The sequence below is a fragment of the Mrakia frigida genome (genome assembly GCF_051309035.1).
Source record: "Mrakia frigida strain ATCC 22029 unplaced genomic scaffold BDY24scaffold_31, whole genome shotgun sequence".
Taxonomy (NCBI): Eukaryota; Fungi; Basidiomycota; class Tremellomycetes; order Cystofilobasidiales; family Mrakiaceae; genus Mrakia; species Mrakia frigida.
The window spans coordinates 151,804-173,967 of record NW_027481250.1 but is presented as its reverse complement, the minus strand read 5'-3'; the positions used below and the strand labels follow the sequence as shown (position 1 = coordinate 173,967).

The window sequence follows — 22,164 nt, the reverse complement described above, 5'->3', positions numbered from 1 at the left end:
TCGGCTAGTTCACACCACCCGACGCCTCCTTCCCTCGCCAACACAACACTCTCGTCGACTTTCTTTCGATCCCAACCATCAAGTCGAAACACTTCAAAGCCTTCCTCAGACGCTCAACAGCAACACCAACAAGAGAACTCAACAGCATCCAGTAGTTGACCAGTAAGTAGTCCTTCCAAGCCAACAAAGAGTGAGTCCTCCTCCCCTTCCTCGCCCTTCCTCCCCTTCTGCTCCTCCTCTTGCAACCAAACGCGAACTTTTAGGGCTCCCAGACGAGCATATATGCACTCTTCTAGACGCTGACTTCTCCTCGTTCCTTCATCGTTCGTCTACAGATCAGCAAACCCCAAGCTAATTCACCTTCGACTTCAACTTGATCTCTCTCCTCCTCCTCCCTCGAACCTCCTCCCCTCTCGATCCTCCTCCATCCAAACGCCCAACTTCGACACTCACAACCTACCCGGACCCACCAACTCTAACACATCAAATCAACCCTCTTCAATAGCCATGTCTACCTCTCCCAACCCTTCCCGAATCGCTCGATCCCCTTCTCCTTCCCTCCCTCCTCCTCCCACCTCCGCCAAACTCCCTCCTCGTCCTTCCGCTTCGACGACCCAGCACGTCCCTTACTCGCGACAGTCCCTCGGTCCTGGTCTCTCCTCGGCCGCTCTCCCTGGAGGGCTCGTCAACCCTCCTGGCTCAGCCAGGAACTTCTCTGGACCCGCGAGAGCGGTCGGAGGAGGAAGACCCGTCAGTGAGATCCTTGGTGGTGGATTGGGAGTCCCTGGAGGAGGAGGAAACGCGGATATGAGGAGCCCTGAGGGTGAGTGCTTTTCTCTTCGTGTCTAGAAGCTCTTCATGTCAGGGATGAAGCTTCGAAGGGAAGGGAGGGAAGAACAAAAGCGGATGAAGCTGACGGCCCGATCGTTCGATCTTGCTTTCTTTTTGTCTCCTTCCTCCTTTCAGCTGAGGCTATCGACCGATGGTTCCAAGATCTCGCTTCCTACGAGGTCACTCTTGTACGTTCATTCACTCTCTCGACCACCCCCGACGACGAAGCTGATCGAAATCGATCTACTTTTGGCGTTTCTCTAGGAGGAGATGGCTGCTGCGTCCCTCGACCAGAACTTCACCGAGGAGCTCAGTGCTATCGAGCAGTGTGAGTTCAGGCTCTCTCCCAGAATCTCTTCGACCTTTCTTCAAGGATGTAGGCTCTCTCGCTGACCTCGTTCCGTCCCTATCTTTGGTCTTCCTCCTCCTCCAGGGTTCCGAGTCCTCTCCGAGGCCGAGCGAACTGCCGCCCTCTACTCGCTCCTCCAGCACTCGACCCAGGTCCAGATCAGGTTCTTCATGACCGTCCTCCAGCAGATGGCTCGAACGGATCCCATGACGGCTCTCCTCTCGCCCGCCATCGGAGGAGGAATGCAGGCTCAGATGGAAGCCAAGCTCGCAAACCTCAACCTTCGATCTCCCAACCGAACCTCGTTCGGAGGAGTCCCTCCCTCCGCTACCAGGGATTCCTTCGGAGGAGGAAACGACCACCCTTCCTCGTACCTCACTCCCGAGTCCGCTCTCGCCAACGCAGGCGAAGGTCCCGTCGCTCCCTCCCCTAGGTCGGCCTCGTCGTCGTCCGCCAACAAGGCCTCCCACCGAATCTCCGCTCCTGGAACGCTCAACTCCCTCTCGCCTTCGTGGGCTGGAGCAGGTCAGCTCGATCAGGTTCTCGAGAGAGGTCCTTCGCCTTCCGCTGAGTCGGTTTCGTCGGCGAGGAGCAACCTCAACAACGACGTTCGACCCAAGTCGACCGACTTCACGGGACTCGCCAACGGTCCTCCTGGATCCGCTTCCTTCGCTCGATCCTCCCCGAGGTTAGGCAACAACGGGAACGGGAACGGAGCCGGAGGAGAGGATGCCTTCCCTCTCAGTCCTAACGGAGTCGGAGGAAACTGGGCAAGCATGGTCAACACTCCCGCCGTCCCGATGTTCGCGACGAACCACTCGACGATCCAGGATCACCCAGCCTTCTCCTCGCTCGCCAGCTCGGTCCCCAAGCTCTCCGAGGCTCCCAAGCGACGATCGTCGGCCAAGATGTCGATGGGAGGAGGTGGAAACAACCTCTACAACGAGGACGGAGAACTCGTCGGACAGAAGTCGGCGCAGCAGCAACAGCAACAACAGCAGCAGCAGCAGCACGTCGGACGAGGACTTCAGAGCCCTGGAGCTCTCGGAGGAGGCTTCCAAGGACCCGGAGCTGGAGCCTGGTCTCGATCTCCTGGACTCGGAAACGACCACCTCGGAGGAGGATTCCCCAACAACTTTGGACTCGGAGTCGGAGGCTTGGGAGGAGGAGGGTTCGCTGGTCTTGGATCCCCTTCCCCTTCGGACATCGCCTTCCAGATGTCTCAACTTCAGCTCCAGCAGCTCCAACTTCAACAGCTCCAGCAGCTCCAGCAGCTCGGAGTCGCCAACAACGGAGGGATCGGGATGGGCTTGCCCATGATGACTGGTTTGGGAATGGGGATGAACGGTCCTGGTGGACTCGGGTTCGGACAGGCGCCCAGGAGTGCGTCGTTGAGGAGTCAGTCGGGTTACAGTGCCAACGGTGCTGGAGGAGGGAAGAGGAGTCCGATGATGGGGATGGGAGGGAACGTCAACAAGAGTCCTTCGCCTGGAGGAAGGAGGGAAAGCTCGGGAGTTGGAGCTGGTCCTGAGGAGGATACCGACATCAGGGTTCTCGAGGATATCCCTCAGTGGTTGAGGACGTTGAGACTTCACGTGAGTTTGGGTTGCCTTTCGTCTTTCTTGAGGACGCGTCTCCCGAGCATCGAGCTGACTCCCTTCTTCCTCTTTCTTCTCCTCTCAGAAATACACTCCCAACTTCGAAGGAGCCAAGTGGAGGGACATGGTCCTCATGGGAGATTCCGATCTCGAGGCCAAGGGAGTCGCTGCTCTCGGAGCTCGACGAAAGCTCTTGAAGGTTCGTTTCTTGTCCCTCTCTCTCTCTTCGTCCTCCTTCGTTCCTCCCAACTGATTCGTTTCTCTTTTTCGCCTTCCTTTCAGACCTTCGAACTCGTCCGAGCCCAGTACGGAATCGCCGAACCCGCTGGATCGACCGCCAACGGAGGAGAGAACGCTGGAATCGCTTCCTCCGCCTCTGGAGACGACGAGGACTTCAAGCGATAAGATCCAATTCCAACCTCCACCACCTTCACCATCACCCTCTCTCTCTCTTTCGATTTCCCAACCTCGCCGGCGAACCTTCTTCTCTCCATCCCAACCCAAACAATCGCCGGTCGTATACCCAACCGTTCTCTTTCTCCTTCTCGATCACTTGCCCGTTCCAAAGCATCGGACAGTCGCAGCTAGTTCTCGTCTCTCTCTTCTCTTCTCTCTCTAGTAGGGTTTCCTTTTTCCTCGTTCCTTCGACGGTTCATGATCGTACCCTCGTAACTCACACCCCTTTGGTTTCGTTCTCGTTCTCGTTCTCACTTTTGATTAGGCTTCTTTCTCTCTCCACCTCTCCATCTCCATACTTACGACATCGCTCTCTTCCTTCCCATTTTCTTTTCTACCTACTCTCTCTCGCTCGCATACATCAACAAACTCCGAGCGAGAGCCGAGGTCTTTCATGCCTTCCTCTTCGTTTCGTCGTGCTTTCTTTCCCCTTTCTTCGCTTGTCTCGTTTGTGATTGATATCTCGCTTTTCCTGCTTCTTCTTTCCCCGCCAGTAGTATCATCACCCTTTTCACTTCGGTCTCCATCTTTACTATATTGCTATGTTTCTTCCCTCTTCTCACTCTGTTGAGTCTTGAGACCGACGCGTCGTACGGATCTTCGTTCCTCCTCTTGTTGTTCGTTCGGCGTGTTTCAGGTCAGGTCTTCGACACACACTCACCGAGGAGTAGGAACCTCACTTAAGCAGTTCGTCAGGCAAGGGTCTACTTGAGTTCGGAAGATGAAACGAAGGAGGAGAGTTGGCCCGCGTCGTTGTTGACGTTGACGATCGAGGGATTCGACTCGCTTCCTTCTTCTGTAGAACTCTCTCCCCACCTCCTCTCGTGTATACAATCTCGCGGAAGGTTTGCGTATCGTGAAGTCTCGGTTAAGCTTTTCTTCGATTCACTCCACGCACTCGAAGTTTTGAGAAGGAAGAAAACTTTGAAGCAGCGGTGAATTTAGCCTCGGAGGTTCCGACGAGAGTTGATCAACAAGCTCGTCGTTCCTTCCTCTCTCTCTCTCACCTCCTGACTCCATCTTCTCTCCTTCCCTTCCTTTTCGCCCTTCTCCTTTCCTTGATGCCCTGACGACTCCTCGCCTACTCGTACTCTATCCTTCGCCAATCTCTCTCTGTCTTTCGATTTGAGCCAGGACCACGAGCGGTTCTTGAGCTCGTTTCCCAAACCTCACCTCGCCTCCTCCCTCCCTTCGTCTTCGTCTTCGTCTTCGTCGTCGCCCTCCGGTCCTCGTTCAAATCCTTCTCAAACTAGGTCAACTCCTCGCTTCTCTATACTCTCTCCGCCGGTCGGTTCAATCGCTTTCGGTCAACTCCTCCTCCTACAGGCCAGCAAACGAGAAGAAGGAAGGAAACCAAACCTCAAACACAAGCAACCAAACCAGCCTGCCCTTCGTTCCTCGTTCTTCCTCAAGAAACTCATTCAACTCGAGCTGAAACTCGCTCGCCACCTTCGTTAGTCAACTCTCTACCTCCCTGTAAGTTCAAATTTTCACTTCCCCTTCTTGTAACGATCCAACGAAGAGGTCAAAGCTGACGACTACCCCCTTGACATCCCTTGTTTCCCTTCCTTCAGCCCTCCCTCGTTCTTCGTCGTCCTCTGGGCTGAAATGGGTGGTCTCTCTTCCTACTTCTTCCCAACTTCCTCCTCTACCAACAACCTCACTCGTTCCACGACCATCACTTCAGAAACCTCTACTCGATCCTCCACCTCGTCCCATCATGGAACTTCATCAACAAGGTCCTCGACCTCGACCCTCCCTTCCTCCTCCTCCTTCTCAAACCTCATCGACGCAGCAAAGGATTACGTCTTCGGAGAACCAGCAGTCTTCTATCCACCTTCAAATCAGGCCAAATCTCTCAGGGAGGCGAAGGAGGATCTAGGGGACCTGGAAGCTGGAGTAGGATGGGCAAGCGATCAAGGAGGAGGAGGGTTGTTGGCTCGAAGGATGTCGGTTGGGTCGAGGACGACGCCTTCCTCGAGGTCGAGAGCTTCCTCAACAGCTTCCAGCACCTCCTCCGTCGCAGCTATCGTCTCCTCGAGCTTCAGTAGAGCTCAAGCAGCAGGGTTCTCGTCGTCGGACTCGGCAGAGGAGGAGACGGACACCATTCGAGGGAGAGGGAGGAGGAAGTCGATCTCCTCCAACCACCCTCCCAGGATTTCCTTCGCCGACACCGTTCGAACTCATCGTCGATCTCGCTCAGCAACTCCTTCGGATCGAGGACGTCTACCTCCTTCGGCTTCGTGTCCAACAGGGTTCAAGCTTCTCTCCCCTCTCCCGGAACTCCCACGATCTTCCAACCGGAGCGTCGACTCGAGAGCTTCCTCGACGTCGCCTACCTCTACGATCCACAGCTTCGGAGGAGAACCGTCGACTCCTACGCGTCGGAGACCCACTAGTCCATCGGTGAAGAGCTCAGGGACGTTGACGGAGGGAGGGGAGACGGACGAGGAGGAGGAACAGATGGGAGGGAGAAACACGTTCGAAGGGAGAGGGAGTTTGAAGTTTACGTTCGGAGGAGGAGCCAACCAGAGCGAGTTATCGCTGGCGAGCTCAAGTGGGAGTGGCGGTGGGAGGCCGTCGTCACCTACGAAGAGGTCGTTACAAGGAAGGAGAATGGTCGGGACGAGGAGCTACACCGGAACTCCTCCGACCTCAACGATGAACGCGTCCTACTCGACAGACGTCTCCAGAAGCTCAACACCTGTTCGACCTTCCCCTCCCACGATGGTCATCGAACTTGTCGTCCCTTCAACAAGTCCAATCCCACCGAAACTCGAACTCCCTCCTCTTCCTCGATCCACAACGACCTCGACTTTCCGTCCTCGGTCGCGTCGAACCTACTCCCTCCCTTTCGCTCCTCATCTCGAGCCTCCCTCCGCCTCTTCCCTCTCCTCGTCACCATCCACGGGTAACAGTTCAAGCTCGTCCATCGCCTCGGGATCCAACAGCAGCAGTCGCTCACCGTTCTTCGATCCGACGTCCAGTCTCAAGGCGGATCAACCAGCAACGACGCTCAACACGACGGCTCAGCCGGCGTCGCTGTCGACCTTCTCATCTTGGACGTTCCCGGAGGAAGCTAAGGAAGATGCACAAGGAGGTGAGGAGCAACCTCAAACGAAGCATCGCGTTCTCGCTCCTCTTCGGTCGTACGATCTCACTTCAGCTGGCATCCCGGCATCCTCCTCGACGATGTCCCTCCACCCTTTCCCAACCATCCCTCTCTCCTCCGGCTCAAGCTCCTCCGCCTCCGCCTCCCAACACGTTCGAACACCCTCCTCCTCACCCTCCCTCAGCTTCAACAGTCCAGGCCGAAGACCCGTCAACGTCGAACGAGCGCTCTCTCAACCCCTCCCTCATCACTCCTCACGATCCCTCTCGAAATCCCTCTCTTCCTCCACCTCCTCCTTCACTTCCTCCTCGACTGGATCCTCCCCTCCAACGATGGGTCCTCCGCCCGTCCCTCTCAAACCAGGAGGAGGTCTTCGAAGAGCAACCACCATCTCCTCCGCTCATCCGTCCTCGTACCACGTTCGAACCAACTCGAGGTCGACCTCTCCGGCTATGACGAGCAGTCCACCGATGATCATGGGAGGAGGAGGAGGAGGAGCGTCGGGGTCAACGTTCGCGTTCCCTTCGTCGTCGAGCAACAACGCCCTCTCCTTCAACCACAACCATCCTCGCCCTCAACCCAAACTCCGTCTCCCTCAATCCTACTCCTTCCAAAGCATCAAGGACTCCTCCTCCTCCGATTACCCTCCTCTCCCTTACTCCTCGCGGTCCTACGCTCCCAGCTCACCCTCCGGATCGTCCGACGCGGGTTCAGCAGCAGGAGGAGGAGGAGACCTCCCGTGGATCCCTCCTCTCGCAGGTCGAAGAGGGTCGCATTCGTCTCAGAGCTCATTGAGGATGGAGGTCCATCCGTTTGAGGATCAGCATCAATACCAACGTCCGACCGCGTCGTCGTCGTCGTCCAATCGAGCACGAGGAGGATCCGTTGGGACGGAAGCTCGACCTGGTCTTTGGAGGAGCGCGTCGAGTGCGGTGTCGTTGACGAATCTGTTGAGTGGGGGTGGGTTGGGGAGGAAGAGTAGTTTGAGGGAGTCGACGACGGAGAGGGAACGGAAGGCTGAGGAAGAGAGGGTGAGAGAGAGGGTTAGGAGGGAGGAGGAGGAAGAGGAAGAAGAGGAGGAGGAGTATATCACGTTTAGGAAGGGGTTGTGAGGTAGTTGGCGGGTTGGTGGGTTGGTGGGTGGGGAGGGAAAGGGGAGGGGAGGGGAGAGAGTCGCGTCGCGTCTGCGTTCTTCTTCGTGTGTATTTGTTCGTTTCGTTTCGGTTCCGGTGTCTCCTCCTACCCTAGTGCTCCCCTTACTCTCTTTCTCTCGTCCCGCCTGGCTTCGTTTCCTTTCCCTCGCTCGTTTTCGCTCGTCTCGTTCTCGTTCGTTTCTCGTTTTCTCGGTTTCCAGTGTCACGTCTGTGCTTTCCCTTCTCGTTCTCTATCTGGTTTCGACTGGCTCGTTTCCGCACATACCCTACCTCTGCTTTTTTTTTCTTACGACCTCTCTTGCCTTGCCCGTTTCCTTCTCATCGCGTTTCCTTCCCTCTGCTCGTTCGTTTCGTTTCTATTTTCTCTTTGCTCTCGGTTTCGCTTTCTCTCTCTCCCTCTCGGTGTACTCTGGAATCGCTTTTCTTGATTTATGTTCTGCTATCCTCGTCTACCTCGTTGGTCTGCTAGTCTTTGCTGAGGAAAGGACTGAAGAGCAGAAGTCGCGTCCAGAAACAGGTTGAGACGGGGCTGAATGACGACGGAGCTGAAAACGAGAGAGCTCTCTCCCTCTCCCTCCCTCTCCTCTCCCCTCCTTCTTCCCCCAAAACCACGACATCAACGGAAACCAACAGACCAGCCATGCCATACATCCTCTCTCTCAACTGTGGCTGTAAGTTTTCAGTCTCGTCTCTCCGAGCTTCGTTCAGCTCTCGTCGAAGCTCACCGCCCTCCTCCTCTCGATCCATCAGCTTCCTCCCTCAAAGCCAAACTCTTCCTCGTCTCCTCCCCTTCCTCCCCTCTCAAAGTCATCGCAACAGCTTCCGCTTCCAACGTAGGAGCCAAAGGCAAGAAAGTCGTTCTCGAAGTCGTCTGGGAAGGTGTAGAGGCTGAGCAAGGAGGGGAGGTCAAGATCGAGAAAGAGCAGGAGGACGTCCAGTGTGAGCTCAACGTTTCGGTCTTGGTCAGTCGGGGTTCGCGAAGTGGGAACTGATGTGTGAGGTGTGGGCTGTGGGAGCAGATACCGATCTTCCTGGGTTGGTTCTTGGGATTCTGACGGAGGGAGAGAAGAAGAAAGTGGACAAGGAGGAGATTAGATGGGTGACGCACAGGATGTGAGTTTCGTTCCTCTGCTCTCTTGATTAGGTTCGAAGAAGATGCTTAAATAGGTGGTGGTGATACAGTGTCCACGGATCGACTCACACGAAGCCCATCGTCGTGACGAAGAAGCATACGGGAGGACTCAAGGAGATGGACGCGTTGTCTGCTTTCGCTCCTCTTCATGTAAGCTTTACTCTATCTGCATGATTCGCACTCTACGAGATAATAATTTTCTGACTTTTCGTCTTTCTCTGTAATTGACAGAACCGTACGTTTCAAGTAGCAGCTGCCAGATCGACTCGGATAAGGGCGACGCGCGTCTCGACCCTGATCTTTGCTTCTTTTCTTCCACCTTTTGTCGTTCCTGCTTCTCAGATAACGCCGTCCTTGCCGTTGGATCCTGTCTCGACGCTCTCCCTTCTCAGTGAGTCGACTCTGAGCTTTCCCTCTTCTCTTTCGCTGGTTGACGTGCCTCTCCCTTTGCCTCTTCCCCTAATCTCCAGCACCTCGATCCTCCTCTTCGACACCATGTTCCATCAAACTCTCTCGAAAGAGATCTACACGTACGCTGTTCCCAAGCTGGAGGAATCCCAGAAGACGCCTGTTCCCTTGCGAAAGGTGAGCTGGACGCGTTCCTTTTTCTGCTCGTCGCGTCTTCTCCTCACTCGAGGCAACTGTCTTTCGTCGCATCAATTCTGGCTGACATGATTATTGTTTTCTCAGTACGGCTTCCACGGTCTCTCGTACGCTTCAGTCCTCCGTTCACTCGCCAGTCACCTCGAGATGGAGCAGAAAGAGCTCGACGTCGTCGTTTGTCACCTAGGAAGCGGAGGATCCGTCTGCCAAATCGAGAAAGGACGAAGCGTAGATACCTCGATGGGACTGACTCCTCTGGAAGGAATCATCGGAGGGACTCGATGTGGAACGATCGATCCGACGCTCATTTTTCACCATACTCCCGACTGCTCAACGAACGTTGGAGAGGCCGGAATGGAGGTTTCTAAAGCTGAGCTCGTGCTGAACAAGTGAGTTCACTGTTTGTACAACACTCGGCTGTTCGATCAGCAAGAGCGGGACCGTGGCGTTCCGATCCAGAACAAAACTGACGCGTCGTTCCAGATCGTCCGGACTTCTTGCCCTCGCTGGGACCTCCGATTTTGGGTTGATCCTCGAGAGGATGAACGACTCCTCATCTTGTTCCAAAGAGGAGCACGAGTCTGCCACTCTCGCCTACCAAGGTTCGTCCAGTCGTCTTCCTTCGTCCTGCTCTTCTCGGAACGAAACGAGGCTGACTTGCATCTCTTCCCTCGTCGTCGTCTCTCTCTTTCTCCAGTCTACCTCGATCGACTCCTCCACTTCGTCTCCTTCTACCTCTTCAAACTCCTCGCCTCAGGCTCAACCTCTCCCATCCACATCGTCTTCTCTGGAGGAATCGGAGAACGAGCTGCCCGACTGCGTTCAGACGTCGTTTCGAAGCTGGCCTGGTTGGGAGTAGAGGTCGACGAGGATGCGAACGAGAAGAACGGGAAGGGAGATGAAGTTGTGGAGAGGATTTCGAAGGAGAAGGAGAGTGGGGGAGGGAGGTTGAGCGTGTGGGTGGTGAAGACTGATGAGGAGGAGCAGTGTGCTCGGATGGCTGTGAGTTTTGTTTCCCTGAAGGGAAGAGAAACCATCCCCAACTGACTCCCATTTGCTTGATTTGGTGGTTGTAGAGGGAGGAAGTCGGTTGCTGAGCTGTTTCAAGAGAAGGAGAGACGGGAGCGGCCCGCCGTCTCATCAGTCGTTTCGTTCGAACCCTGCTTCGTATAGATGTCAATGACCTTTTCACGAATTCCGGATGTGCGACCACGTTCCTATATCTCTTTGGAAGACGCTCAAACATCACCACGCGTCAAATTTGCGTCTCGTCGCGTCAATTCTCCGGTCAAAGCAACGGGAGTCGACCGTCGTCGTCGTCTTCTCTCGAAGTTCAACTCATTCTCTCGCTCTCTCTCTCTTGCAGTTCGGATCGGAAGAGTGGAAACGAACTGAACATCGTACAGAACGAATCACGAGTTAAGAGAGAGAGAGATCGTAAAAGCCCAGTCGACGAAGGAGAAAAACGATGAAAGCCAGAGAAAGAAAAAGCGAAGTCAAAAAAAGGTGGGTGAGAAAGAACGAAGAACGAAAAGGTAGGAAGGGGATGGTGTATCTCGAAACCAAAAGAAAGGGGGGGTAGTAAAAAAGGGGTAGAGAAAGAGAGAGAGAGAGACGACTAGGCGAGGGAGGCATGAAGAGAAAAGCTAGAACGACCAGAGACCGAAGACACGAGGAGGAGATAAAGAAGGCGACGACGAAGAGGGCAATCTACTTCTTAGCGGCGGCCTTCTTCTTGGGAGCAGCCTTCTTAGCAGCGACGGGCTTCTTGGTAACGGCAGCGGCCTTCTTGACGGGAGCAGCAGCCTGAGACGAAGAGGAGAACGAGCAAGAGAGTCAGTTCGAGAACGAAAACGGGAAGAAAAAAAAATCAGGAACTAACCTTCTTGGGAGCAGCCTTAGCCTTGGTAGCAGTAGCGGCCCTGGAGGTGGAAGACTTGGTCTTGGTGGCGGTCTGAAGAAGGAAACGAGGAAGGGACGAATCGGGAAGAGGGTCAGCCCAACCGACGCGATGGAAAAAGAAATAAACGCGTCCTGAAGAAACCGAGAACGTACCTTCTTAGCAACAGGGGCAGCCTTCTTGGGAGCAGCAGCCTTCTTGACGGGGGCAGCCTAGGAAGGGAGAAAGGAAAGGAAAAGGAGGAGGGTCAGTTCACGCGCGAGGAGAGCGGCCCGATTTCGCTCCTCTCGTCCCTTCCTCTGTGAAACAAAACTCACCTTCTTAGCAACAGGAGCAGCGGCCTTCTTCTTGGGAGCAGGAGCAGGAACAGCCTTCTTAGCGGCGGGAGCAGCAGCCTTCTTCTTGGGAACAGGAGCAGGAGCAGCCTTCTTGACGGGAGCCTTAGCAGCAGGAGTCTTGACGGTGGCGGACTTGGAAGCAGAGGTGGGCTTGACGTTCTTCGACGAACCGCCAGAAGGTCAGCTTTGAGAAGAGAGAGAAGAGGAAAGAAGGACAAGGAGAGGAGGACTGACCTCCTTGTCGGCAGCAGGAGCCTTGTACAACTTGACTCGTCCAGAGATTCCTGAGGGAGGGAAGGAGAGAGAAAGAGGAAGGTCAGGACGACGCTTTCGAAACAATCTCTCCTCGTCCTCTGCGACTCGTCGAGGAAAAAGCAACTCACCCTTGGGGAGAACGAAGACCTCGTCCTGAGCTCCCTGGGCGATTCCTCGAGCGAGGTGTCCGATGTTAGCCTTGGAGGACATGTCAAGCTTGTAGTGGGAAGCGAGGTACCTGGAGGAGAGAAACAGAGGCGAACGGAATCGAAAGGACGGAGCATGTGTGTCAGTTTTAAAGCCTTCTCAACAAAGAACGCGTAGAGGTAATTAAGAAAAGAAACTTACTGCTTGATCTGAGGTCGAGAGACTCCGACTCGAGAGTCCTCCTTGGTGTCGATGATGCATTGCTGAGGGAGGAACGGAAGATGGAGCGAGGGAGAGGATGGGGAGGTGGAAGGGAAGGGAAGAAGGCGAGTCAGCTCTCTGTTGCTCTTGACTCTAGCACGCGAACGAAACATCCGATTGACGCGATTGAAAGTGGTGGGGGTGGATGGGAGAGATCTCCTCCCTCCTGTATCCGTTCGACTTCGAGAGAGACGAAGGGGAAGGAGGGAGGGTCGAGGGAAGAAGAGGAGGGAGGGTCATGGGACGGGGAGATTTGCGGGCCACTCTCCTCGTCCTTCCTCCCCATCACCTTCTCTCCCTCTCGATCCAATGCAGATTTCGTCTCGAAACAACTTGGAGGTCGTTCACAAGAGTCCATCCTCGAGACCACGCGTAAAAAATCACGCGATCAGGTCAGAGGAAGGAGAGAAACGAGCGCGAAGGGTGAAGATCCGCTTCTTCCACCGCCATCTCGTCCTCTTCTCCAACTCGCTCTCGTCCCTCCACCATTTCGCATGGGATAGTTCCCAAACTTGGTGAGGGTGGAGTTCAAGGTCCCATCCACCCTTAGAGCGAAGAAACAGAGAGAAAAGAGGAGTTGAAGGTAGAGAACGGGCTCTCCCCCTTTGAGAGGAGTGAACCCTCGCTCCACCCGATAGCCTCCCTCCCCTCTTTGGATGCTCGTAGATAAAGAAGGAGAGCACTAACCTTGATCATCTCGATGAACTTGGGGTGGGTGGGTGCGACCTTGGCGACGGTCTTCTTGGTGGTGGTCTTCTTGGTGGAGGACATACTCGGTTGTTGTTCGAAGAAGAAGGGGGTGAAGGGTGGGAAGGTTGCTGGAAGAGGCAAGAGAACCCATCCAACAGAAAGGACGTCAGTAAGAGAGATACTAGAGAAATGTATACGCGAAGTCAAGGAGAGAGAAGGGAAGAGAGAGGAGAAGAGCTTACAAGAAAGTTTGGTTTGGGAGGTTAAGAGGAAGAAGGGGTTAGAGGGGAAGGGCAGAAGGGAGGGAGAAGCCAAAACATCACTCCTCCTCCTCCTCCCTCCTCTCTCCTTTCGCATCGATTATCTAATTTCACAATGATGTGATAGATCTCAAATTTGCTTGACAGGAAGAAGAAGGATTCAATTCTACTTCCCAGCTTTCCTTTCTTCGATACCGCTATCTGGGAGCCCAGAAAATGAAGGACTGTAAGGGGGACAGAAGGAGCAGGCAGGGGAGTGATAAGGGCGTTCCGTTGTTTCCCCCCTCTACAACTACCCTACTAAAGCTCAGACTCTATACTCTTCCAGGATGAAAGATGATATGCGCCCCTATTGACTCATCCAAAAATCCGATCGTTTAAGCTCATTTTTCTCGCTGAACTCGACGCGACGATTCACCGCTCCAAAACCATTCCCCTCCCTCCTCGCTTTTCTCCCTCCTCCCTCCATTCGAGCATCTCTCGCCATCCTTCTTAGCCAACCTCCTCCAACAAAGCTCGCAACCTATACTCCAGCCCATAAACCATAGGTCTACGAAAACAAAATCTAACCTTCCTCCTCCTCTCGTTCCCACTCTAGCAGTCCTCCTTCTTCCTCCTCCTCCCTACTCGTCGTCGCAACGTTAAACGTCGAAGGTCCGCTACTTCGTCTCCTTCCTCTGCCTCTCGTCACAACCCCTCCCTCTCGCTGCTTCGCGTCAACCCAACTAGCTACTCCTTCAAACACCACCCACGATCCCAAAACGCTGAAAGCCATGGCAAAGTCTCGAGCGGCCAGCTCTCGCCAGAGAGGGTAGCCTGATCGTCCAGCGGATCGAGCGACGACGAGGAGTTCAGCTGCTACTGACGCGATGGGAGGGATCGCAGGGATTTCGTCGAGGGACGGGATGGCTGAAGAGTAGAGTGACGGTCCTAGAGCACCGCCGATGTTTCCTACAGCTGGGTAGAAGAAGAAGAAAAGCAAGGAAAGGCTCAAAAAAGGTGACACGCGTTCACGAGATTGGAAGACGCGACGAACCGACGACTGCTGCTGTTAGAGTCCCCATTTGAGGTGCTAGAGACGAAGGGATGGATACTGTTTGAGATAGGTATAGCGATCCGAGAGTTGGGGTGGCTGTTCGAGGAAAAAGAAGGAAAAATTAAATCAGCAGGACGCGTCGACGCTCTTCCCTTCCTTTCCAATTGAACGATCCGCGTGAATCGAGCAAATTCCATCCAGAGTATACGTCCCACCACTTAGAACAGCCTCAGGTCTCCAATTCAACAAAAATACAGGCAAGAATCGCGACTCACCCATCGTCACCAGCACTCTCAGCCCAATCCCAACCCACCTCCCGCCAACTTCTTCCTCCCACTTCATATCCCCATCCTTCCCCTCAGGACCCCTTCCCCTCATTCCCAGACCTTCCCAAACACCCACAGCCATCCACCCAAGCACGACCGTCAGAGCGACGACGCGCCAAACCCTCACGACTCCCTTCTTCCCCGCCACCGCTCCAACCCCCAGCTGGAGTACTCCGCCGATGGCGTAGATGAATCCTACAAGGAGGTTCGAGGTCCTCTCTGAGAGGGCATAACGCGATTGAAGGATCCGAGGGAGGAAGGCTGAGGGAGTTGTAGCGAGGAGGAGGAGAAGGTAGCCGAGGGCGGAAGAGATCGTTAAGGGTGAAAGGAGAGTTTCGAGAGGTGTCGGCAGGGAAGATTGATGTTTGAGAAGAGAGCTGAGGAGGGGGAGTCGAGCTGGGGAGAGTCCGTGGGTCTTGTTGGGTGAGGACGCGCGTGAGGAGTGGTGAGAGGAGGAGGACGCGTGTAGGTTGAGGCCTGGAGGTGGGGTTGGGAGGAGAGGAGGCGAGGGAGGGGATGGTGGTGGTTGAGAAAGAAGAAGGAGGGAGTGGAGATGGGGTGGTAGAAAGGAAGAAGTCTCCTCTGGGGACGAGGGTAGGACGTTGAAGAGGAGGAAGGCGATAAGGAGAGTTGCGAGTCCCTCTGAGAAGATCGAAAAGAAAGATGATCAGATCAGCGTGCGTTCTCGTCTGACCACGATGCTGGCTACGCTACAGGAGGTGATCGAGCTCACGGTACAAGAAGAGCAGCTGCCATCCTTCGAGACCTCCATCGCCTCCCTTGATCGGGAGGAGAGCGCCTGCTAGAAAGGATCCGAGAGCGAAGGCGATGGAAGCCGCGAGGGTGAACGAGGAGATTCGGACGGTGAGGTGTTTTGGTGTGTAGAAGAAGGTGAGAGAGTACAGGAATCCAGGGAAGACCCCGCCTGCGAGGAAGGAAACGAGAGACGGGAGGGAGGAGGTGAGCTCTTCGACTTGAAGTCCCAGCAGCGTTACGCCTCCTTCGCTCGTTTCACCAAGCTACCAGAGTGATCCCAGAGAGTCTCTGGAAGCTTTGCTATTGCGAGAGGGTTGATAGAGGAGAACTCACCCTCGAAGAGACCCAAAATCGTCCTCAGCCCAACAAGCGTCCTCCATCCTGGAACGAAGGCCTGAAGAAGCGTACAGATTCCGCAACCACCGATGAGGACCGACAGCCAGATTCTAGATCCGAATCGCTTGACGAGAAGGTTCGAAGGGACCTCTATGAGGACCAGCGAGAAGGTGAAGAGCGCTCTGAGGGAACGAGGACGGGTTGAGTCAGGTGAAGGTGCGAGCTCGAGAAGGAGAGCGCCGAAATAAACTCACGAAGCCAGAGCGTAGGCTTTTGGAGTGAGACCTATCGATCTTTCGAGCGAGGTGAGCGAGTTCGACATGTTTGATCTGTCGATGTAGCCTTGTTCGCCAAAAGGGGGGAGGAGGGAAGGAAGGGGGGAGGTCGAGGGAGGAGATGAGCAAGCGAGCTCGTTCAAGCCCTTCTACGACCTCGTTCGAGCTCGTCCAAAAGGGAGGAAGGGCTCACTGATGGTGTAGGCGAGGATGATCTATACGAAACCCCAAGAAAACGAAGAAATTTTCGGCGATGAGCCTCCTCGCTTCGTCGAGCTCCGTCTCCGCCTTCCCGTGCAAGCTCACCGGAAGCATAACTCGTCGGTCGAGCGCTCTGAGCAGCAGCTTTTCATCCTTCTCCAGCATGATTGTTAACGACGAGATCCCTCTAAGGAGTCGAAAGGGCGAAGAGGGAAGAAGAAAAAAGGGAAAGTTGGGTTGTTGGGAGTTTAGAGAACAGAAGTTCGATCGAGCGTTTGGTTCGTTGACCGTCTCTTTCCTCCCACTTTTGAGTTGATCCCTAACTTCGACCTTCCCTCCTCTCCCTCCCCCTCCCCCTCCTCTCTCTCGCTCTCTTCCCTCCCTCTCTATACTCTTCTCCATCGCTGGCTCGACCCCACCCTTTCGTCACTGGCTTCCTAGGGAAGGAAAGGAACGAAAAACGAAGACGGAACCTTATCGACTCTCCCTTGAAGAGATGGCCTCAGGCTCTTCTTCCTCTTACCACGCCTCCTCTTCCTCGTCCTCGTCGATAGCAGAAGGTCGGAATAATGGATCGAGGAGACGTACGATTCAACCTCCTTCGAGGTTTCGTCAGTCACCCGACAAGTCTACCCTCCCACTCCCCTCGACGTCTCAACCTTCCAACCTCGTCGTCCACCATCGACCGACTCCCCTTCCTACAGCAGCACCGACCAAAGCGAGATCGAAACCAGCCCCAGCTCTTCCTCTCCCTCCGACGATCAAGATCAAACCTTCACCCATGCCGGAGGAGGAGAACCATCGCTCCCTCAAGCTCGCCGCCACGGAGAACGTGGACCCAGGCTGGCCAACTCGACACAACAAGTCGAAGGTCGCAGAGGAAGATTTGAAGGACAGGATTCTGATGGCCGTATGCGCGGCTTTGGCTTCTATCGTGAGTCCTCTTTCGAAACCTTTCATCGATCCAGCGGGAGAGAGGAGGAGGGAAGAAACAACAGGGAAGAGGAGGAGTTCAAGGGCAGGTTTTGCGCGGGGGAGAGAAGGGGGTGGAGGGGAGGAGAGGCACGCGCTTGGTTCGCCCTCATTTACGAGCGACATCGAGACCCTTTTTCTAGCTTCGGAGACTGCTGGATGGGAAGAGCTGATCAAAAGTTTTTCATCGTTTCTCTCGCTTCCGTTAGGAGAACAAGGCGCTCTGCTTGCAAGAGCTGTCCGAGATCTGTGCGACGAAAGGATGGATCCAACCGAGGTGCGTCGTCCTTCCTTCTTTTCCCCTCTTGCACATCTCGTCTTTCTTCCGACGTCTTCCCTCGAACCTTTCCTTTTTCTTGGTTGCTCGACCTATCTTGCATTCGAACGAGAAAGCTGACCTTTCCTTTCTCCCTCTCTCCCTCTTCCTCTGCTTTCTTCTGCTCGCGTCATCTCCTTTCGAAACCCCTTCCTTGTCTTCCTTCCTGAACCTCCATCCGTCCTTCAGCCCTCCGCTCTCCGTCACCTCCCTCGTCTCCGCCGCCATTCGATCCCACTACCGTCGAACCTCCGTCGCAGGTCGTCCACCTCTCCTCTCCAAACACGTTCTCCTCGGATCAGCTTCGGAAATCCACATCGCTCCAGCTCTCCATCCCGACTCGATCAAGGCGGACAGACGTCCGAAGGGGACCGTTTGGTTCCTCTCCAGCGACGCTGGCTACTGGAACCCGTTCGAGAGAGCTCGAGTCTCGCATCTGCTCATGAAGGACGGAGAAGGAACCAAGACCTCGGGAGTGACTTCGAAGAGGAAGAGGGAGGAAGCTGCAGGAAGCTCGAGCTCAACGGTTGGCCCATCGACGACGGTGGGAGGAGGGCTGAAGATTCGTCTGAAGGTCCTCGGAGGTCTAAGGGAGGACGATTCGGCTCAGCACGATGTCTCGATGGGAGAGGATCTGGGAGAGGGAAGCAGCAGTCACTCGAGGTCGCTGGGATCGTCTTCGTCAGGAGCGGATCCTCGTTTGGGAGGAGGTCGCCGTCAACGAGGACCCAAGGATGGGTTCCCCGACTTTGCTGCTCAACCCGACTCAGACGACGAAGACGACGACCTCTCGGACGACCAAACTCCTACCTCCTCTCTACCAAACCACCCAGACTCTCACCTTCACCAGCGATCTCGCTTCGTCCCTCCCAAACGACTTCAAGCTCGCCACTCCCTCCCCGTCACCTCCTCCTCTCGTTCCCTCCCAGCCTCCTTCCACGGAAATCATCGACACTCTCATCAACCAGCAGTCGGAGACGACTCGGACTCGTCGTCGTCATCGGAAGGAGAGGACTTCCACGAGGCCATGCTCAGATCGGACGACTTCGCCTTCGGAATGGACGAGGATGGATCGGGAGACGGGAGTGGAGATACTCCTGCGACGACGCCGAGGGATGGAGGAGTGGACGGGTTGAGCGACCAGCAATCAGGAGGAGGAGGAGCGGTAGGGACAGGGAAGTCAGCAGCATCGGCAAGTCCGCCTCCTCGTCGAAGTCCCTTCCCTCCAGCACCAACGCCAGCCGAGGTCCTCGCAGGAGGTCCAGTCCCTATCTCGGCAGATCCCAACCACATCCCTTCACGAGAACCAGTCAACTCCCTCTCCTCCTCCGAACTCTCGGATTCCAATCTCCTTCGACATCGACTCGCGACGGCTCCTCACTCGCCCGTTCGTCCCTTCAACTCCGACCTCCTTCACCCCCAATCCGCTCCTCCGCCAGGCTCTCTTGCTCTCCCTCGAATGCAAGCCCTCTCTCCAACCCCATCACCCTCTCCAGCAATGCCATCGGTCCTCCTTCCTCACCTCCACTCCCTCCCATCCTTCATCTCCCACTCCTCTCCCTCCCGCCTCTCCTTCCACCAGCACCTCACCTCAGGAGTCGGTTCCGCTCCCAACTCGCCTTCGACAGAGACCAAGGAACAGGAGGAAGCCTTCAACCTCACCCTCTCGCTCCTCCCTACCGACTTCAAGCCAGTCATCCGAGACCATCGATTCGGAGAGTCCTCCGGAGACGAATTCGACGAGTCTGAATCGATCTGCGTCATCCAACCCGAGGACGCGTCCCCTCCCTCGGACGGCAGTGGACTCTTCGACGACTTCGGAGACGTTGGAGGAAGGGAGAACTCGTTGGCCAGGAGCGAGGACGATGCTCATCGGAAGGCAGAGCGATGGGCGATGGAAAGCTCGTCGGCGGCTGGAGGAATCAAACTCGAACCGAGCTCGCCCCAGATGATGTTGATGGACGAGGAGACGGCATCGCCCAGGGAGGATGGGTTCTCGAGAGACTCGTCGAGGGAAGGAGATGACGAGGGAGGAGACGACGACGAGGACGAGGAGACCGCGTCGGGTCTGCTGGCTGCTTTCAGAGGAGGAGACGACGAGTTGATGGACGACGAGGACGAGGTGGACGGGACGGAGGACTTCCTAGGACCTGAGAGCGTCGGGTTGGAGGAGCTCGAGAGGGTCTGGGGTGGAGGAAGACGAGGAGGAGAGAGGTGCTCTCCGTTCTCGGGCTCGGCCGGAGGAGGAGTCTTCGTCAAGATGGAGGACGTCGACGAGGATTCGAGGATGGAGACGATCGAGGAGATGAAGAAGGAGAAGGAAGCTTTCGCTCAGGCGTTGGTGGAGAAGGTCAGAGCTGCTACGGCTTCGATGCTGAGTCCGGAGGAGGTCAACGACGAGGAGATGGAGGATCTGCTCAACAACCCTTCGACGTCCACCCGATCCAGCAACAGCCTTCGACCTACCTCCTCCTCCTCTTCCGTCTCGAAACGACGCGTCACATCCAACGGCTCCAACTCCACCTCTCGACCTACAGCCCTCCCACCGAAACCGAAACGACGAGACTCCCTGCTTCCCAAACCTCTTCCCGCTCCCGTTCGACGCGACTTCGGACACAAGAGAACCAACACTGCTTCCATGATCGAAATGGTCGGGATGCTCGACGTCGAGGACTTCGACGAGATGGACCTCCTCTTCACTCCCGAGTCGGGAATCGGAGGACGACGCGCTGGATCCGCCGCCAGGAGATCCGAATCGGTCGACGCGTCGGGAATGAGTAGCGATGTCGAGTACCTCGGAGAAGGAGAGTCGTCGTCGATGTCAGGGATCCCTCCATTGGTGGACGTGGATTCGTTCTTCGCTGGTGGAGAGACGTACGGAGGAGGACCTTCGACTTTCGCGGCTCCCCAACCTCCCGTCGCCAGGCCTCTCCCCAAGAGATCCATCTTCGCTCCTCGACCTCTCGACCTCCCCGCCGTCCCTTCGATTCCTCAACTCGTCCAACCTCTCAAGCAGCTCAGTCCGAACGTGAATGCGACCTGCATCTCTGGAAGTGAGTTCACTCTCCCTCTTCTTCGCTTCTCTCTCGTCTCACATCGGTCTTCGTTCTTGTTTCTCTGTACTGACTCTTCGTTCTTCTTCTTTCCTTCCCTTCCCTCCCAGTCCCCGTCTTCATGTGCTTCTTCTCCAACGTTGTCCTCCTTCGGCGAATCGACTCGGAATACGTCAACATGTCGACCGGCCTCGAAGCGCTCGCCATCGTCGGACCTGGAGAGGAAGCGAAGAAGAAGGAGATCCTCTCGCCTATTCAGGATCACGTCGTGGTCGAGTGGGGAACGTCGGTGGGATCAGGAGTGAATGGGATCTGGGTCCCGCTTCAGGTCGCTCGAGGATTGGCGTTGAGGGTGAGCCCTTTCTCCCTCTCCTGACGACACACCCGCAGACGATCGAAACTGACTCTTCCTGCTCCGACCCGTCCTCTTTTATTGCAGTTCACCGCTGGAAGTCCGCTCCTTTCGACGTTCTTCGACTTGAGACTGGCGAACTCGTTCCCTCCTCAGCTCGTCGAGGTGGGTCTTCTTCCCTCTTCTTCTTCTCGTCAAAATCTCTCGTTCAACCTGAAGCCGACGCTGACTTCTCGTCTTCTTTTCCTCACTGTCCTTATCCTACCAGGCCGCCCTCACCCAAACCCTCCGCTCTCCCTCTGGCTTCGCCATCCCAACTCCTCGTCCTGCCGCTCCTCGCCCGATCAGCAAAGCCTCCTCCTCCCTCACCAACTCCAAACCCAACGGAGCGGGACCGTCTTCGCCGAGCTCCAAACTCCCTGGAATGCCTCGATCCAACGCTTCCAAACCTTCCTCACTCTCGACCTCCTCCGTCCCCTCTCCCGTCGCCAAAGCCAAAGCTTCCTCCCCGAAACCCAAGCTTAAAGCTGCACCCACCGCTTCCATTTCCTCCAACGTCGCTACTCCTATCTCCACCGGAACGTCTTCACCCAAAGTCGACGTCGAGGCTCCTCCCAAGCTCCCTAGAACCGCCATCGCCACCGCTGCGAAGAGAGCAAAGAAGGAGGCTGCTGCTGCTGCTGCGGCCGCTGCTGCTCTCGCCGCTTCTTCTTCCTCGACTTCCGTCTCAATCTCTACCAAGGTCAAGGCCAAGAAGGGGAAGAAGAACGGAACTCCTTCGACCACCGCCGGCCTGCTCTGGGACTCGGAGGAGGACGAGGAAGAGGAGGAGCCAGCCTCCAGGAGCATCAGTCCCGAGAAGGATTCCGCCGTCTCAGCAGATGCACCTACGTCGAGGACGACTCGAAGGACCTCGAGGGTTGGAGGGAGCAAGTGAGGGGGCAGGAGGGTCGCGTCGGCGTCGTGCTCGTTTCAGTTTCGTCTTCTTCTTCTTTCAACCTCCCCTCTCTTGTTTCGTTCTATTTCATCTCTTCACTTTACCTTTCTCCATACCTTACGTCTTTCCTCTCCTATAACGTCCCTCTCATACCGCCCCTCGTTGTACTTCTCTCTCCTTTTGCTTTTTTTAACGAACGTCCCGGTCTCTCTCCCTCTCCTCGCTGCCTCCTAGCTTTCCTCTCCCCCTCACCCTATCCTTTACGCAAGCTTTTCAATTATTATCAGTCAGATCAAACACCTACAAATCACTCGTCCTTTCCGCACATGTACCACTGTTTCTCGCTGCAACCTCTCCGTTCTCATCGTCTCTTTTGCTTTTTCTTTCTTTTTGTTTTTTTTTTGTTGGTGAGAGAGAGCTCAGCTCAAACTCGCTTCGCATGCCTCCTTTCCGGTCAAACCAGTTTCGTTAACAACCAAAAACAACTCTGATGATCATGGGTCGCTCTACACAATTAT

General features: G+C 55.6%; 6 protein-coding genes across 6 annotated transcripts; 4 read left to right on the top strand and 2 right to left on the bottom strand.

The window, feature by feature from the left end:
- The first annotated feature begins 166 nt into the window (after positions 1 to 166).
- Positions 167 to 3,273, top strand: BDY24DRAFT_171622 (RNA-binding protein VTS1). The gene is made up of 7 exons (XM_076636259.1): positions 167 to 190; positions 341 to 823; positions 967 to 1,019; positions 1,096 to 1,159; positions 1,265 to 2,775; positions 2,864 to 2,977; positions 3,061 to 3,273. Exons 2-7 carry the CDS (start codon positions 508 to 510, stop codon positions 3,181 to 3,183), a joined length of 2,181 nt encoding a protein of 726 aa, XP_076493837.1. The 5' UTR covers positions 167 to 190; positions 341 to 507; the 3' UTR covers positions 3,184 to 3,273.
- A 355-nt stretch (positions 3,274 to 3,628) lies between these two features.
- BDY24DRAFT_417765 (uncharacterized protein) lies at positions 3,629 to 7,458 on the top strand (the record flags this gene model as incomplete). Its single annotated transcript, XM_076643768.1, has 3 exons — positions 3,629 to 3,642; positions 4,693 to 4,710; positions 4,809 to 7,458. The coding sequence occupies 3 exons, from the start codon at positions 3,629 to 3,631 to the stop codon at positions 7,456 to 7,458; spliced, it is 2,682 nt and encodes an 893-aa protein (XP_076493836.1).
- A 642-nt stretch (positions 7,459 to 8,100) lies between these two features.
- BDY24DRAFT_398930 (Acetokinase family-domain-containing protein) lies at positions 8,101 to 10,414 on the top strand. The gene is made up of 11 exons (XM_076641755.1): positions 8,101 to 8,171; positions 8,251 to 8,439; positions 8,520 to 8,613; positions 8,683 to 8,782; positions 8,864 to 8,867; positions 8,975 to 9,023; positions 9,103 to 9,217; positions 9,323 to 9,624; positions 9,719 to 9,837; positions 9,933 to 10,237; positions 10,312 to 10,414. Exons 1-11 carry the CDS (start codon positions 8,141 to 8,143, stop codon positions 10,330 to 10,332), a joined length of 1,329 nt encoding a protein of 442 aa, XP_076493835.1. The 5' UTR covers positions 8,101 to 8,140; the 3' UTR covers positions 10,333 to 10,414.
- Positions 10,415 to 10,612: 198 nt separating this feature from the next.
- Positions 10,613 to 13,152, bottom strand: HHO1 (histone H1). The gene is made up of 8 exons (XM_076641754.1): positions 13,069 to 13,152; positions 12,824 to 12,954; positions 12,077 to 12,138; positions 11,857 to 11,966; positions 11,708 to 11,757; positions 11,453 to 11,632; positions 11,291 to 11,347; positions 10,613 to 11,189 (listed from the first exon to the last, which is right to left on the bottom strand). The coding sequence occupies exons 2-8, from the start codon at positions 12,905 to 12,907 to the stop codon at positions 11,106 to 11,108; spliced, it is 627 nt and encodes a 208-aa protein (XP_076493834.1). The 5' UTR covers positions 12,908 to 12,954; positions 13,069 to 13,152; the 3' UTR covers positions 10,613 to 11,105.
- Positions 13,153 to 13,528: 376 nt separating this feature from the next.
- On the bottom strand, positions 13,529 to 16,305 carry BDY24DRAFT_398922 (major facilitator superfamily domain-containing protein). Its single transcript, XM_076641753.1, has 8 exons — positions 16,122 to 16,305; positions 16,009 to 16,030; positions 15,795 to 15,882; positions 15,538 to 15,722; positions 15,182 to 15,373; positions 14,398 to 15,090; positions 14,123 to 14,218; positions 13,529 to 14,043 (listed from the first exon to the last, which is right to left on the bottom strand). Exons 1-8 carry the CDS (start codon positions 16,179 to 16,181, stop codon positions 13,652 to 13,654), a joined length of 1,728 nt encoding a protein of 575 aa, XP_076493833.1. The 5' UTR covers positions 16,182 to 16,305; the 3' UTR covers positions 13,529 to 13,651.
- Positions 16,306 to 16,350: 45 nt separating this feature from the next.
- Positions 16,351 to 22,142, top strand: BDY24DRAFT_436280 (uncharacterized protein). Its single transcript, XM_076644216.1, has 5 exons — positions 16,351 to 16,950; positions 17,198 to 20,357; positions 20,468 to 20,709; positions 20,797 to 20,874; positions 20,978 to 22,142. Exons 1-5 carry the CDS (start codon positions 16,513 to 16,515, stop codon positions 21,644 to 21,646), a joined length of 4,587 nt encoding a protein of 1,528 aa, XP_076493832.1. The 5' UTR covers positions 16,351 to 16,512; the 3' UTR covers positions 21,647 to 22,142.
- The last annotated feature ends 22 nt before the right edge of the window (positions 22,143 to 22,164 follow it).

What these genes read in the sequence shown, in the direction of transcription:
- BDY24DRAFT_398922 (XM_076641753.1), bottom strand. Translation starts at nt 16,181, where the DNA reads ATGCTGGAGAAGGATGAAAAGCTGCTGCTCAGAGCGCTCGACCGACGA. An exon ending in GATTTTGGGTCTCTTCGAGG is followed by an intron (nt 15,374 to 15,537) that starts GTGAGTTCTCCT and finishes CCTTCCTCGCAG; the next exon opens with GCGGGGTCTTCCCTGGATTC. An exon ending in GAGAGTGCTGGTGACGATGG is followed by an intron (nt 14,219 to 14,397) that starts GTGAGTCGCGAT and finishes TTCCTCGAACAG; the next exon opens with CCACCCCAACTCTCGGATCG.
- BDY24DRAFT_398930 (XM_076641755.1), top strand. Translation starts at nt 8,141, where the DNA reads ATGCCATACATCCTCTCTCTCAACTGTGGCT. An exon ending in CTCGACGCTCTCCCTTCTCA is followed by an intron (nt 9,024 to 9,102) that starts GTGAGTCGACTC and finishes CCTAATCTCCAG; the next exon opens with CACCTCGATCCTCCTCTTCG. An exon ending in CGCCTGTTCCCTTGCGAAAG is followed by an intron (nt 9,218 to 9,322) that starts GTGAGCTGGACG and finishes TTGTTTTCTCAG; the next exon opens with TACGGCTTCCACGGTCTCTC.
- HHO1 (XM_076641754.1), bottom strand. Translation starts at nt 12,907, where the DNA reads ATGTCCTCCACCAAGAAGACCACCACCAAGAAGACCGTCGCCAAGGTC. An exon ending in TCTCGACCTCAGATCAAGCA is followed by an intron (nt 11,967 to 12,076) that starts GTAAGTTTCTTT and finishes TCTCTCCTCCAG; the next exon opens with GTACCTCGCTTCCCACTACA. An exon ending in CTGCCCCTGTTGCTAAGAAG is followed by an intron (nt 11,190 to 11,290) that starts GTACGTTCTCGG and finishes TTCCTTCTTCAG; the next exon opens with ACCGCCACCAAGACCAAGTC.
- BDY24DRAFT_436280 (XM_076644216.1), top strand. Translation starts at nt 16,513, where the DNA reads ATGGCCTCAGGCTCTTCTTCCTCTTACCACGCCTCCTCTTCCTCGTCC. An exon ending in TGCGACCTGCATCTCTGGAA is followed by an intron (nt 20,358 to 20,467) that starts GTGAGTTCACTC and finishes CTTCCCTCCCAG; the next exon opens with TCCCCGTCTTCATGTGCTTC. An exon ending in TCCCTCCTCAGCTCGTCGAG is followed by an intron (nt 20,875 to 20,977) that starts GTGGGTCTTCTT and finishes TTATCCTACCAG; the next exon opens with GCCGCCCTCACCCAAACCCT.
- BDY24DRAFT_171622 (XM_076636259.1), top strand. Translation starts at nt 508, where the DNA reads ATGTCTACCTCTCCCAACCCTTCCCGAATCGCTCGATCCCCTTCTCCT. An exon ending in GGATATGAGGAGCCCTGAGG is followed by an intron (nt 824 to 966) that starts GTGAGTGCTTTT and finishes TCCTCCTTTCAG; the next exon opens with CTGAGGCTATCGACCGATGG. An exon ending in GCTCAGTGCTATCGAGCAGT is followed by an intron (nt 1,160 to 1,264) that starts GTGAGTTCAGGC and finishes CTCCTCCTCCAG; the next exon opens with GGTTCCGAGTCCTCTCCGAG.